We start from the raw sequence: 15,923 nt of genomic DNA, 5'->3' as shown, positions 1-15,923 counted from the left end.
TGCTTTGTCCCAGGTTCCTACATAATAAGACTGTGTAATTAAAGAGGGTGTATAAATAAGAATGTGGGAGAAAATCTTCAACTATGACAGCAAATGTAATCTTAGCAGTGCATGGAAGCGAGCTCTCAATGCAGAGAAAAACCAGAGATTTTTGTCACAATGTTTACGCTATGACAGGAGTGGTAGTGAAGACATTGACACCAGCTGTGACAGCACTATGTAATTACCAACCAATCAGAAGCCGTTTACGGGCTGTATAAGGTCACCACAGCATTAGTTTTGACAATCAGTTGTTTTTGATGAAGACGATGGAGGTAATCATCAAAAGCTTAAGGTTTTACCTGGATTGGTGTGGCAAGAAGTCGAAGAATGTTTTACACAAGTAACTGCAATGCTAGCAGAAAGGCTTAAGAGGGGACACGACTGCGGTGTGGATGAACCACTGCAAGAAACTAGCCAGAAAGACTTGATACTGTTTGTTATTGTCTTTACATCATGTACTTATTATCCGATTGAACTTTAAATTCATAATTACTCTGCATGATCAAAATGATTGAAAAGTTTGGACAGAAATGATGACTACAGAATTGGGCCATCTTCAGCACGCAATACAGATTTGAAAGCCAAGGAAAATATACTTTATAATGACAGCATGCTGCCATAATTCTTTGTAGTGTTCAACTTTGAAAATTTCAATTTCTATCATAGAGAAAATTAATAATAAATTGTTAGAGATAACACAGAGTTTTAAGAACAAACCCATTTTGCTTATATGTTAATATGTTTCAGATTGTAAATATTCTTCATGGGTTTGCCACCAGATCATGTTGTGCAAATTCCACAATATTTTCTCAGAGCAACTGTCCGACATCTTCAGGTGGTTCAACATTGCTGGTGGCTAGGTACCTATTTACAACATATCCGCCAGGAACACTTGAAGAGTCACATTTTTCAGATTGCTAGAACTAGTTATTTTCATGCAATTATCCCACACTTATTACAGATCCCTACAGCTGATAATTTGGTTTAGCTGTGATCCAATCTCTCACCTCATGAATTCTGTGCAATGCAAGTGTTAGAGAGATTTGCTGCTTCCAGAAGTGCATTTTGTATATCAGCAGTTTATAAACTTCATAGTGAAATTAACAGCAAAAAATTAATAAAAGCATATAATTTTTTACAGGCAGTATTTGCGTCATCGAGATGATACTGTGCGATGTGTGGTGAGCAGTCTTACTGAAGAAGATCCCAATGAATTGGCAGATGAACTGGTGCGAGGTGAAGTTCTTGCCCTGGATGAAGGTTCGATCTCAGATGATGATGCGACCACTGATTGGGATTCATGGACACCAGACCCAGTTGATGCTGATCCTTGTATGTTATATCTCATTACTTAGTTTATTACATATGAAAAAATGGGATAACTTAACCTGTTGATCAGCAAACAGCAAAATGATAAACTTAATTATGAATCATGGTATTCTATAATGACAGAGTTAAATTTCCTTAATCGTTCTTGCCTCTGTAGCAGAGGTTACTAACACACATTTGTGCATAGGTGCATAACTTGAAGATAGCTGATTTGAATCCTGGTGATGGAAGAATTTTTACCACTAGCATTTGGCCATTAGTAGGAGAAAATATGACAGCTTTAAGTTCCTGATTACCAGACTTTGTGTTATCTCCTTGATTAAATTCCAAACCTTTCCACAATGCGCCTAAGACTGAGGGCATGTGACACTATTGATGGTTATCTGTATATTGCTGGCAGATGGGAACATTAAGCTCCATAAACATGCTTGGGGCTATTCAAGAGGAGTGGGCTATTTGTTGGCAGGTTTCCCCTGTCCCTTCTCTCTCTCATAATCAACAGTAATATGAACTCCACATGAACTCATCACAGTCCCTACACTTAACTAATACATCTGAGAAACTCACACATTTTCCAAAGGAAAGGTGCTGCATGATGGTGGCAGAGGAGGGGCCAGGATGGGGGAATTGAGTGGTTGAGAAAGATGCTTTCCAAGTAGAGGGTTGAATGTGTAATTTCAATTCCATGTAATTCCAGTGACCTCAAAAATCAGTATAATGCTTTTCAAGTTATTCAAGTTACTGTCAGTGTGATCTAATTACCTAACACACCATTCCTCTCTCTCATTCAGTTCAATACATTAATTCTCTTACAATATTGTATGTGCTTTCATTTTTAATTAGTGAGCTGTCTGCATGAATGTATGAGTATTCTTCAGTTGATACTGTGTTTCATAAGGCACAGACTGCTCCAAGGTTGTTAGATTTAAGAAGTTTGATTATCCTGTCATAGTGTATGTAAGTGAGCCAGATGCAAGCAGTGCAATGTGTGCATGGATTAATTAACAGTTAGATGACTGAGTGTTAAAGGAATATTCCCAAGGAGCAAGGTAAGACAATCCCAGCACTAGAAAAGGCTTTAATAGGTTGTGGCATGTTCACAGTGATCTGATGTGACAGGGAAACACTACTGAGTTGACATCCATTGTCATATGTATCATATCTTGTACCATTTGTGCCATTTCCTTCCATATTCTGACATTGTTTTTTAGTTGAACCATTCATACTTTGTGTTTCCTCTTCCTTCTGAAACAAGAGTATATGTGAGCAATTTTTCGTAGGGTCTTACTGATCCCCAGCATTTAGCAATATTTTCACAAGGCAGACCTTTCTATGAGTACTGAGGTGGTGCAGTATCATCAGAGAATAAAACACACTGATTTCAGTCAGCTCATTACTTAGAACATTCTGAATTGCTTTATGATTAAGTCTTGCATTTTGTAAATTTGAAGAGGAAAGTGAAGTTAGTAGTGTAGTCAAAAAATTATTCTATACAGTCAATTTCTTTAATTACTGTACTTTGAAAGTGACATAGTAGATTCCCCCCCCCCCCCCCCCCTCTTCTTCTCACCTTGATTCTTGCATTTAGTTCTTCCATTAGGGGTATGGGTTTTCTTGTTGTTTAGAAGCTCCAGTTGATATGAAATTTTTTATTTGGGCACTTTATCATGTGATACAAAGGGCAGTCCTAAAGTTTGAAAAAATAAAGTTATATAATTAATTTTTTATTTGTTTGGAGATACAGCTGCATTCCTGGTACATATTGAAAACCCTGTGCTGCAGTACTGTAGCACACCTCTCTTATTATTATTTTTGAGCTTTTCCTCATTACAGAGGCTTATCTCCAACATAATAATTTACTTGGAAATTACAATACAAACAATAAACGTTCTTAAACTATACTCTCAAAATATTTCTCCAGGTGTTTCGATCTTGCGTGTCCTCTTCCTCTGTGCCCATTCTCCTCATTGTGTGCTGTACATTTTGGAGCCAGGTGGTCACAGGTCGTCTTCTTCTTCTCCCCTCCAGTTCCCACTCCAGTATCAATTTTGGTATTCTGGCTTCCTCCATTCGTCGTACATGCCCGTACCACTGTAATTTCTTCCTATCCATTACGTCATATATTCTTTCTTTTATTTCCATTCTCCTTATTACTTCGGTGTTCCTTATCTTTTCTTTCCTGGAGATTCTTGCCGATCTTCTCCAAAAGCCCATCTCTAGAGCTCGTAATTTTCTAATGTGCTTCATGTTAATTGTCCAGGTCTCCGTTCCATACAGAACCACACTCTCTAATATGGATTTGTATATTAATTTTTTAGTTCTGCTCATTACATTCCTGCTCCATAAGACTGAGTTAAGCATCCCAATGACCCTCCGTCCGCTACTAATTCTTTTATTGATTTCTAACTCTGATTTTCCCTCGATTTCTAAAATGGATCCCAAATAACAGAAAGTGTTTATCTTTTTGATTTTCTTTCCTTCAATGTATAGCTCATCTGAATCATTAGTCAAGTATTCTGTTTTTTGGTAATTAATCTTCAAACCCCAAGTTTTGTATGCTACTGCTAGTTGATTGCACATATAGTTAGCATCCTCCCCATCTTGTGCTACGACTACTTGATCATCAGCAAATAATAAATGATGTAGGTACACTCCATCTCTTATTTCTAATCCCATACTATTACATTTACGAGACCATGGTCTAAGGCTAATATCTATATAGATTTTAAATAATGATGGTGACATGGGACAGCCCTGTAAAAGGCCTTTGCTTGTTCTAAATTTCTGTGAAAGTTTATTACCAACTTTAAGTTGGCAAATGTTATCTTTATACATCTGTTGTATTATTTTAATCAAAGAAGGGGTTTATGTTTGCCATATGTAGTATTCTCCAAAGTAATTTTCTTAGAACAGTAACATACGCTTTTTCTAGATCTATGAAAATTAATCCTATATTTTTTTATTTTTCCCTATGTTTCTCCAAAATCTGCCGTAATGTGAAAATATGGTCTACACATGATCTCCCAGCTGTGAATCCACATTGTTCTTCTTGGGTTCTAAAATTTTTTCCCAGTTTGTTTTTAATTACTTTCGCAAAAATTCTCATTAATGTGTTTGTAACACAAATTCCTCGATAGTTTGAACAAATTTTGTGATCCCCTTTCTTAAATATTGTATTAATGTAACCTAGCTTCATCTCGTTGGGTATTGAATCTCCATTTATCATTTTGTTGAAGAGCTGTGTTATCAGTTTCACAATTTTGTCACCACCATATTTCAGACACTCCAGATTGATATTGCCTGGTCCCGGTTATTTACCATTCTTTCCTGTTCTCAACGCCTGAAGTACTTCACTTTCTAAAATCTGGATCTCATTATCTTCATGTCCTTTATCTTCCCCTGTTCCTTCTTCTAGATATTCTTCTCTGTCCTCATTTAATAATTTTTGGAAATACTCTTCCCATTCCATTTGTGTTATCAGCTGGAGATTAGTTTTGCTTTTTGTATCCTGTCGAAGTCCTTTAAATACAGACCATGCTTCTTTTGCTCTCCCAAATCCTAATTTGCTATTCACCTTGGCACATGTTCTTTCCCATACTTCATTTTTTGCCATCCTTATTTTTTTTTCATCACTTCATTCTTCTTTTCCTTGTATATTGACCTTGTTTCTTCTGATTTATCATTCAACCACTGAAGGAATGCATTTCGTTTTTCTCTAACGAGGACCTCTAGTTCCTCTGACCACCACTCTGCTGCACGGTTATGGTTGCTAACTTTTTTACCCAACACCTCTGTTGCTATGATTTTCACATTAGCTTTTATATAGTCATATATTTCCTCTGTACTTCCTTCAAATGATTCAACCAGTTTCCTTTCCATCCTGGCCGCAAAGAGTGTTCTGATACTTTCGTCTTGTAGGCTGTCAATATTAAAAGGTAAATTTTCATCTTTCTCAGTCTGGCTCATTTTATTTATGTTACTTGTATCACTCCTTGCATTCTTCCATGGCCAGAAAGACTTCATTTTAACTAGATAGTGGTCTGATCCACACTGGGCTCCTCTATAAGATCTGACGTCTACTGCCTTGAAACTGCTTGTTTGCCTAATGATAATATAATCTATTATAGAACGAAGTTCTTTGGTGTTCTGTTGCCAAGTATATTTATGAATGTCCTTATGTTTGAAAAATGTGTTGGTAATTTTTAGATCAAATTGTTCACAAATTGCAATCAATCGTTCCCCATTGTCATTATATTCGTCCTCTCCATGTTTCCCTACTATTCTACAAGATTCTCTAATTCCTACCCTTCCATTCAGATCTCCCATGATAATCAGTTTCTTTCTTCTTGGGATTTTTTCAATAGTCTCCCTGAGGGTGTCCCAAAATGTATCTTTCTCCTTATCTTTTGTGTCGTTCATGGGTGCATATACGCCAATAATCACAACTTCCCTAGCAAATAATGTCATTTCAACAGTTATAATACGTTGATTAATGAATGTCCAATTTGTGATTCTTTCTTTCCATGATTTCTTTATCATAATGGAGACTCCTGCTTTGGCTCTTACTGCTTTTGATACCCCACTCCAGATATGTACATAATTATCCAGTTCTTCTTCTCCTTGGCCTTTCTTCTTTGTTTCAGAGAGTACGACAACATCCATGTTGAACATGTCAAGTTCTGCAGGGAGTAAATTTATTTTAGTGGAAATACCTTGGACATTCCAGCATCCAAACATAATTTTCCGTTTCTCATTGCCAGTTCGTCGTCCAAAGTTCCAATTTTTCCGAGGCATATTATGAGGTTTTTTAGCATTTTTATGTTTTTATGTGAGTGAGGAGCTGGCCCACTGCACAACCCCCAACCCGGAGGACCAGGTAATTTTTACTCAAGGTTTTCTTCCTTTAGCCTTTGATAAGCCAATATCATACTACAAGGCAGCAATTGCTAGTTTTGGTCCACCCCGGGTATTTTATTTCCCCGGTACCCACCATATCTGGTGAGCATTCCCCTATCCGCCACCTGGGGAGGCGCCCGATGGGAGACCAGCAAACTCCACATGGGAGCACACCTCTCATGGAACCAAAACAAAATGGTGCAATCCACCGACACAGTGTATTATTATAAAAAAATTTCTGCAGCCTGAAGGGAGCAACACTTCAACAATTCAATCAGTTTTCAATGTCCCAGCTAATATGCATAGGACACAGTTAACACAAACTCTTTCTTGGGGCTATGAAAGTTTGGCTCACCCCCTGCATTCAGTTTACATGGAACTCAGTGGCTTTATCTTTTCTTAGAACGAGAAACCATTGCATAATAGGCATGTCCAGAATCACAGTTGGGTAATTTTTGAAGTGGAAAGTTTTCTGAACAGAAAAAACACAGACTCCAACAACCAACGTTTCTCTAAGTTGTCCATCATTGAGAACAATGTCACAGTGAAGGATGAATATGTAGAGAAGGACTAACACCATAACCAAGTTTCATGGTCACAGCTTGATTTTTTCGTGGTTACAATTAAAACTTTATGAATACACCTTGTATTCAGTTATCTTATATTTTAAGTTGAGTACATTAGCTGGACAAGCTATTTTGATTCCCCAGAGCCCGACTGTAGTGCCCTGAGGCAATGGCCTTGTATATGCGAGTTGTGCTTGTGTGTATGTGTGTGTGTTCTACTGCAGAAAAAGGATTTTGTCTGAAAGCAATCTTTTTTCATTGTGCCTGTCTGTGAATTGATGCCGCCTCTGTATTGTGAGTAGCAGTCTGTCCTTTCCATATTGTTAAACAATGAAAAGTCCTGGATGGAATGACAACAATATTATGAAAAGGTTAGATTGCTACTCACCATAAGAAGAGTCACTGAGTCGCAGACAGGCACAATGAAAAGACTGTTGTACTGCTTGTTTCCAAATTATAGTTATTACATCCTGGACTTGCCATTGTTTAAAGAGGGATTCTTGCTAGTTTTCTGTGAGAAGTAATGCATGCCACATGAATAGCATTCACAAAATATTGTCCTTAGTAGGGTAGTGCCAAATGTTGAATTCCTCTGTGAGATGTCTGCAGTGGCTAGATGAACTAGGATTTTGTGAACTGGGAGAATCTCACTGTTCCGCTTTACCTCTTACCTTAAAGTTGAGCATGTTTCAGTAATTACCATGGGGGTTGTCAATGGTATTAATGGCTGTTGATGCAAAACTTTTGGTTGCTTGCTATTTTTGGGTGCCTGTCACACCTCAGTTGTATTAAGCTTGCTAAGCTATGTGTAACTTTGTGTGAATCAGGATTTTTCCACTGGCTTACTGTGGAAATCAAATGGCACAAACCAATTTCCACAAATATGCTCCTACTGATTTGGTTGACTCATTGGGTACTGCAAACATCCAAACCAACAAACGGTCTTGGATGATCAGTTACTTTCTGGATAAGTCATCCTACACAGCAGACAGGTGCCATGTGTCAAAATCCAGATGTCAAAGACATGCTGTCTATTTAACCCTTTGTTGCCTGACGGTACTTGAAAGTACCAGTAAGTTTTGACTCTCATTATTTTCTCGTGGTGCAGTTTCGTGATCTGAGAGCCTGTCGGTACGTAACAGTAACTCTGCTCTACTGTTTCATAGATGTTATTGTGCAATACATAGACCTCTCTGGCGGTCAAAGCTTGAAATTGTTTTTCGCGCGCTACTGTGAAAACAGAAGATTGTATGTGCTTGTTTCCATGGAGTTGCCTGAATTTGTGTGCAATTTATTGAAACTTCCGTTGAGTTTTCCATTGTACGTACTTATCTTCTTTGTTTTTTTATAATAGTTTGAAGCATTACATTGCATGTGAATGAGATAAAGTGGAAAATATAAGGTGGACTTATTAGTACCGTCAGGTTGTGTGAACACTTTATTGTAGCAACAATGCGTTACCTCTCACTAGTTGTTCTGTCCACTTTTTCTCACATAGAAATCGGTAAATACATTTGCCTGTGGAACAATTAGAACACACAGGAAAGGTTTGCCAAGCAATTTACCTAAAGAAAAATGTCTAAATCAAATCACAGAGAGTCATCTTTAGACCTAACAGTATTTCAATGGAAGGAAAATAAAGTAGTGTATTTTGCGTCAAACTTCCATGGCACTGAACAGAGCGTAGTGACAAGAAAACAGAAAGATGGAACTAGTATGACTATACCATGTCCAGTTATTGTATGTGATTACAATAAAAACATGGGTAGCGTGGATCATGCAGACAGATTACGTTCAACTTACGGTCTTGACAACCGATCAAAGAAATGGTGGAACCGTCTCTTCTGGGGAGCAATAGAAATTGCTTTTGTCAATGCTTTCGTCATTTTCAGTTATCTACATGGGGCACTGCCACTGCTGGAATTCAGGCGTGCTGTGGCACTAGGGCTAATGAATGAACAGCAAGTGACAAATCTCAAAAAGAGAAACTCTGGTAAAGATGAAATAACTCTCCCAAAGAGAAGGAAGGATAACTTTTATGTTCCGAAGGATGTACGTCTTGGCAACAGAGGAAACCACTTTGTAGTGTTCACTTGTAAAAGAGGACGATGCGAAATGTGTACGAAAAATAAAATTCAGTCGAGACCACATTCACAATGTAGTGCATGTAAAGTGTATTTGTACTGCAGTGAGAAGAAGAACTGTTTCCTACAATTTCATGAGGTATCACTAAATATGTGATATGTATATACTGTCAAAAATGTATAGCTAAGTTACTATGTATTGTGAAGTTGCTCTAGAATAAATTTATGTGAAATTAAAAAAAAAATTCAGAAATATCATATTTCTGTTAATTAATTTTCTAATGTAAAAATATTTAATATTTATGTGGAATAAAGTACAACTTATAAAAATTGGAGCATTTTTCTGCGCATGTTGTGATTCTGTCCATGGAGTCTGACGGTACTTCTGAGTACCAGGAGAGAAGAAAGTTGTAAAAAATAAAATAAAATTTTACAAAAAATCCTACCGTCATTTGAGGCCACAATAGCATAAATTCTGCAAAGAAAATGTTAAAAAGTACTTTTTTCTTATGTCAGGAAACAAAGGGTTAAGATGGTAAAGCAAGTTGTTCATCTGGTATTCAAAAATGCTCAGACTGTTGCACAGACCAAACAGCATAAATTTTAACTTCAGAGGCTGACACCTGTTATGATAGCAGTCCTTTCCCAGTCGGCTTCATCAACCTCAATCTATAGTAGCAATTCTGGATAACCATATTGGAGAAATATTTTGCTCCCTCCAGCAGGACCAGGGATCATGTTTGTGGCAGTGGACCTATCTCCTGTTGGGTGATTTTTTTTTTTTTTTTTCAGCCACTGTTAATTGGTGAAGAAACACCATATGCCATCTTTCTTCTTCATTAGGTCCACAAGGGAGGATCATTGACACACTAATGGCTGAGTGATGTTATGCCACAGCATTTTCTCTTCCTTCTTCTCAGATGTTAATTGTTCAGCTGAAGACACCCAGTGTCTACATAGTGTTTCACTTTGAGTCATTTGATCTATCTTGTCTCCACTATAGACTTTAATGCATCTGAAAGCTGACATTGTTCCTCAATCGAGCTGAGACCTGTTGGCAGCTGGATAGTAGTGGATAGTTGATAATGGAAGTGTAGCACGATTCTCCAGCGATGGCACTGAGCTGACCTTGCTGTAGTGGTTTGGTTGTTATAAGTGCACTCTTCAGGGTGAGATGTAGCTGTTCATGACAGTTGGTGTCCCATTGCTCTCCTTTCCACTTGTGATGGTTATGATCATCACTGGCAAACAGATTTCTTTTGTAAGGCAGAACACTTTGGCTAGGGGTGCGCAGTTAAACTGAGCGTCTAGATTGTTGATTAGAACTTGTCTTGTTGATGACTGTGGGATGAATGGATCTTCAGTGGCAGACAATTATCCAGAGCAATTGTTGTTATGTGAACTTGTTGGAGTAGCTTTGTCAGTTTGGAAGTCCAGTCTTCTGCAGTTTTTACTGCTTGTAATGCCTGCAAGAAGTCCCATCCAAGGATAACATTATGGCTGCATTATGATGAAACAAACAATTTGAAGGGTTGTGTTTCTATCATTGACAGTTATTCTCACAACTCAGGTTCCTGTCAATTGAACATATTTTATATTCACAACTCTCAACACAGTCACATTTGAATGTCAAAAAATAGTCCTCTTCAGGTTGCAATGATAAGTATCCATTTTCACACAAAAAGCCACTCTAGAATCAAACAGTGCCTGGACTGGTTGGTTGTTGATTACGAGGGTGTTGTGATTTCTTGGCAATTGCCATCCATGCAGGAATTTAATCTGTGGTGACCTCACTTCCAGAGATGATCCCCCATTTAGTGTTTCTGATTTTCACAGTTTGGTTACTGGCTGGAACCTGTGTATGGTGATATGGAATGATCATGACATGTTGGAGAGTGATCTCTTTTCTTGTTGGCTTCTGACATATTTGGGTTTACTGTGTGACAGAGTACTAAGTAGATATGAAAAATGCCGTTGGCAAGGTGCAATGTATAATTCCACCTTTTATATTAAACAAAGTGGTTGAATTCTTTTAGACATTTCGTTTCATCAGATCCTGGCCAGAGTCACATAAAACACACTATGTGATGCCTGATTTACAAATGACTGACTAATGCTCTTGTGTCCATTAGTATCTTGACAATGTTGTCCGTAAAAGGACTTTATTTTTGAACTTGGATTCCTGCCCTGAAGGTAATGGCTTTTGCATAGCTTTTGTGGAGGAAATCTGGAATCGATTAGTAGTTACAAGAGAAGGACTGTCAACAAGAACTAATACTTCACCTTGCTCTCTATTGGAAAGATATGTAGACAACTGTAGTATATTCCTAGATTGCTCACTTAATACTGGTTCTTGAAATTTTGAAAGTAGGCTTTTTCAGGATTGTAAGCTCTCTACTAGTAAATTATCATCTCAATTATCTTTTTGCACTCAGACTGTTTAGTTAGTAATAGAGCTCACTTGTTGATGCTGTTGTCACAGAATACTACATTTTACATTTTGTGAAGTGTACTGGTTTTTTTTTTTTACATTTCTGAATATTTAAAGCAAGTTGCATGAGATCTTATGAAGACCAGACTGAATACTTCCGCAGCTTTTTCTGATAAAACTTCATTATAGATAATGGCATTTGTGCGCCAGCTTTTTAATATACAACATGAGCAACAAGGGCTCCAACACATTTCCCTGAGGAATGTCTGCAGCACCATCATATCTATCTGTGACTCCCCATCCTGGAGAAAATGCGGCACTCTCCATACCAACAAATCCTCATTCCAGTCACAAATTTCTTTTGGTACCCCATGCGATAACTGTTTTTTAATAAGTGTTGATGTATTGAGTCAAATGGTTTTTGGAACTCAAGAAATTCTGTGTGAATCATATTTCCTTGATTCGAGGCTTTCATAATGTTGTGAGAAAAGCACAGGTTGAGTTTTGCATGACTGATGTTTTTAGAATCAGTGCTGTTTGGCAAGGAGGAGGTCATTTTCTCTGAAATACCTTATTATATTTGAGAACAGAACATGTTCAAGGTTTTATCTGCATTTTCTTCCAACTAATGAGCACAAATTATTGACTATGGGATATACAGTATCTGATGGTTAAAAGTGGGAGTAACTCAGCTACAAACTTGGTAGAGAGTTTGATAGGGATTCAGTCAGGCACTGGAGCTTTGTTCAGGTTTTGTGATTTCACCTGTTTCTCAATACAGCTGTCACTAGTCTCTATATCACTCATTTTTGGAGTGAAGTGGTGGCATTTCTGCATTTTCTTTGCTACTGTACAAGTAACCACTGCAATAGCAAAAACAAAAACAAAAACAAAAAAATCTATCAGAAATAGTACTGTGAACCTTTGTCGTTTTTTACTACTGGAAAAATAAATTCCATAATATGCAAAATGTAGTTTTCAGCTTTGTAATATATTTGACAGTTCTCCATATTTTTACAGTTACAGCATTCACTGTATTATTTGTGCATTGTGAGTAAAATCCTTCTTTCATTTCTTGCATTAAACGAATTTGTTGTCTGCAGTTATACACTCTCTCTTATTTACAGCAAAACCTTCAAAAAGTCGCCGTACTTCTGACATAATATCTATGTTGGTCAATGTATATGGTAGCAAGGATCTTTTTGTTAATGAATATCGCACTTTGCTTGCTGATCGCTTGCTGTCACAATTTAATTACAACACGGAAAAGGAAATTAGATACCTTGAACTATTGAAACTGAGGTATGTAAATTTATGGTCTTTTTATTGTTAGTTAATATGTATCCTTTTTAATATATTTTACTGTACAGTAATTACACCAAAGTGCCAAAGAAACTGGTATAGGCATGCGCATTCAAATACAGAGATATGTAAACGGGCAGAATATGACACTGCAGTTGGCAACACTTATATAAGAAGACAAGTGTCTGGTGCAGTTACTAGATCAGTTACTGCTGCTACAATGGCAGGTTATCAAGATTTAAGTGAGTTTGAATGTGGTGTTATAGTTGTTGCACGAGCGATGGACACAGCACCTCCGAGGTAGCAATGAAGTGGGCATTTTCTCGTACAAACAATTCACAAGTGTATCGTGTATATCAGGAATCTAGTAAAAAATCAAATTTCTGACATTGCTGCGGATGGAAAAAAATCCTGCAAGAACGGAACTGAAGAGAATCATTCAACATGACAGAAATACAACCCTTCCGCAAATTGCTACAGATTTTAATGCGGGCCATCAACAAGTGTCAGCATGCAAATTATTCAATGAAACATGATTGATATGGGCCTTCAGAGCCAAAGGCCCACTCATGTACCCTTGATGACTGCACAACACAAAGCTTTATATCTCACCTCAGCCTGTCCACAACACCGACATTGGACTGTTGATGACTGGAAACATGTTGCCTGGTCAGACAAGTCTCATTTCAAATTGCATCAAGCGGATGGACAGATACGGGTATCGAGACAGCCCTATGAATCCATGGACCCTGCATGTCAGCAGGGGACTGTTCAAGCTGGCGGAGGCCCTGTAATGGTGTTAATGGTGTGAGGCATGTGCAGTTAGAGTGCTATGGGACCCCTGATACATGTAGATATGACTCAGACAGATGACCCCTGCATAAGCATCCTGTCTGGTCACCTGCATCCGTTCATGTCCATTGTGCATTCTGACGGACTTGCGACACCCTAAACATCCAGAATTGCTACAGAGTGGCTCCAGAGACACTCTTCTGAGTTTAAACACTTCCACTGGCCACCAAACTCCCCAGACATGAACTTTATTGAGCATATCTGGGATGCCTTGTAATGTGCTGTTCAGAAGAGATCTTCACCCTTTCGTTGTCTTATGAATTTATGAACAGCCCTGCAGGATTCATGGTGTCAGTTACCTCCAGCACTACTTCAGACATTAGTTGAGTCCGTGCTACACTTCTGTGAGCTCACAATATTAGGCAGGTGTACCAGTTTCTTTGGCTCTTCAGTGTATCTTTAAACAATTCTTCAGATTCTTTCCTGCAAATGTGTGACATGTGAACCATAATCCCGGGTATTTATGCGGTCATGTTTTCATGAATACTTGAGTTACTATCCATCAGATCAGGACTGAGTGGATACAGATGACAGGCACACATAGTTAAATATATAATTGAATCCAGGCCTACAAAATTAAAATTTGGCTGAATCCAAACCCAGGTAATTAAGCATGTAGTTGAATATATATTTTTCAACTGTTTTAAAAATCATCGCAGCTGGAAGAAAAGTATGTTGCCCTGCATAACATTACTGTTTCAATATCTTGTAACACCTATCTTAATTATTGATTTGTTTCAGATTCTGTTTTTGAATAAATTATTTATATATGCAGATTTCGGTTCTCTGTTTTGTATCACACCCTCTTTTGTGGCTTCAGCTGTATAATGTCATCCAACTTGAGTCTGTGTGCTGTCACTGACATAACATGACACACTAAATATGAGTCAAATGTTAGGAGCCCTGATCTGTTGGTTTTTGTGACTCACTTGGATCACTAAAATGTTCACCATATGGGGAGATGCTGAGTCACAGAGAGGCACAACAAAAAGACTGTCACAAATGAAGCTTTCGGCCAGTAAGGCATTCATCAACAGTAGACGACACACACACACACACACACACACACACACACACACACACACGACTGCAGTCTCAGGCAACTGAATGAACACTGCCATGTTGTTACATTCCATCCTGCATTTCCCATTGTTTGATTGTACTGTAACTTTTCCTCTTTGGTTGTTAGTGTGTCAACTTTCTGGTCAATTATACCCTCAAAGCTGTCTTCATAATAGCATTGTCATTTTTAAGCTCTTCTTTAAGATTTCAATTTCCTTAATGATACAACCATTTATCCTATTTAATGTATTTGACTAGCCTTCATTATCAGTCTTTAATTGAAGGAAGGAGGCCATAATCTAATTTAAAGCATCAATAAGGGTGCCTGGTGTTTTACGAATAGTGGTGCTGTTTGATCTAAATGTATATCGTGCTGTTTATATTCCCCACTACTCTCAGGTTCCACTTTTACTTCAACAGTTCCATAACAGCACTTTACTTCATTTCCCACAGATTGTACAGTTCATTTTAAAGAACTGAAAACTGTAATTAACAAGTACTTGTGTGTGTCCTGGATTAGAAACATTGAGAGCTTTCAGTTTTTAGTAAGCAACCACTCAATATACGTACAAGTCCATGGCTTCTCTTCAGTTTTTCAGGTTGTTTCTTTGTCATGTTGACAATAAATGAAAAACTTTGCTTAATAACATGAAACCTGACACACACACACACACACACACACACACATACACACACACACACACACACACACTGTTAGTTGGACAAGTGATATTTGTGGGGAGAGGGAAGATGTAAGAAAATGAAGTTAAAAGCAATAAAGAAAATAATTTAATAAGATGGGAACTTGCCCTTGTACTAATCCTTGCTTTCAGATGCCCTCCTTGGACTTAACCTCTATTAATACACATTTCAACTCTCCTATCCTCTCTCTTTTTTCATTGTGATATTATCATCATCAGTCTCATTATTTCTTACATTTTAATTATTTATTGTGCATTATTTAATTATTTTCTATATTGCTCTTAACATAATCTTCGTTCTCCCTTTTTCCTGTTTCTCTGTCATATGTTTGTTACCTTATACCTTTTTTCTGCTAGCTCCTAATTATGCTTTTAATTTCATTGCTCTTCCAATAACCCATCATTTCTTCTTGCTTCGTCCTCATCATTTGTGGATTGGAGGTGACACAGTGCTTACCAGTGTATTATTTTTGACCTATTCTGTCAATCACCTCACCCTTTGTCTTTGTGTACGCCTGTCCTGATGACAGGTGGCTCCCTCTCATCCTGTGGTCTGAGTGACTAACTATTCCTTTTTAACCTCTGCCAAATTATTCCTCTTTCTTCCCCACTGATGGAACTAATAATTCTGAAAATTAGGATAATTTTTGTGTACTTT

At 37.7% G+C, this 15,923-nt stretch overlaps 1 protein-coding gene across 2 annotated transcripts in view; it reads left to right on the top strand.

Annotated features, from left to right (window-relative positions):
* LOC126259223 (anaphase-promoting complex subunit 2) overlaps positions 1 to 15,923 on the top strand; it is a 96,024-nt gene that overhangs the window by 49,507 nt on the left and 30,594 nt on the right. For both annotated transcript variants that reach the window (XM_049955835.1, XM_049955834.1), the window contains exons 7-8: positions 1,184 to 1,374; positions 12,476 to 12,650. In XM_049955835.1, coding sequence (XP_049811792.1) covers positions 1,184 to 1,374; positions 12,476 to 12,650 — 366 coding nt within the window. The remainder of the gene's footprint in view (positions 1 to 1,183; positions 1,375 to 12,475; positions 12,651 to 15,923) is intronic.

The sequence above is a fragment of the Schistocerca nitens genome, chromosome 5 (genome assembly GCF_023898315.1).
Source record: "Schistocerca nitens isolate TAMUIC-IGC-003100 chromosome 5, iqSchNite1.1, whole genome shotgun sequence".
Taxonomy (NCBI): Eukaryota; Metazoa; Arthropoda; class Insecta; order Orthoptera; family Acrididae; genus Schistocerca; species Schistocerca nitens.
This window is presented reverse-complemented; position numbering and strand designations above follow the sequence as displayed.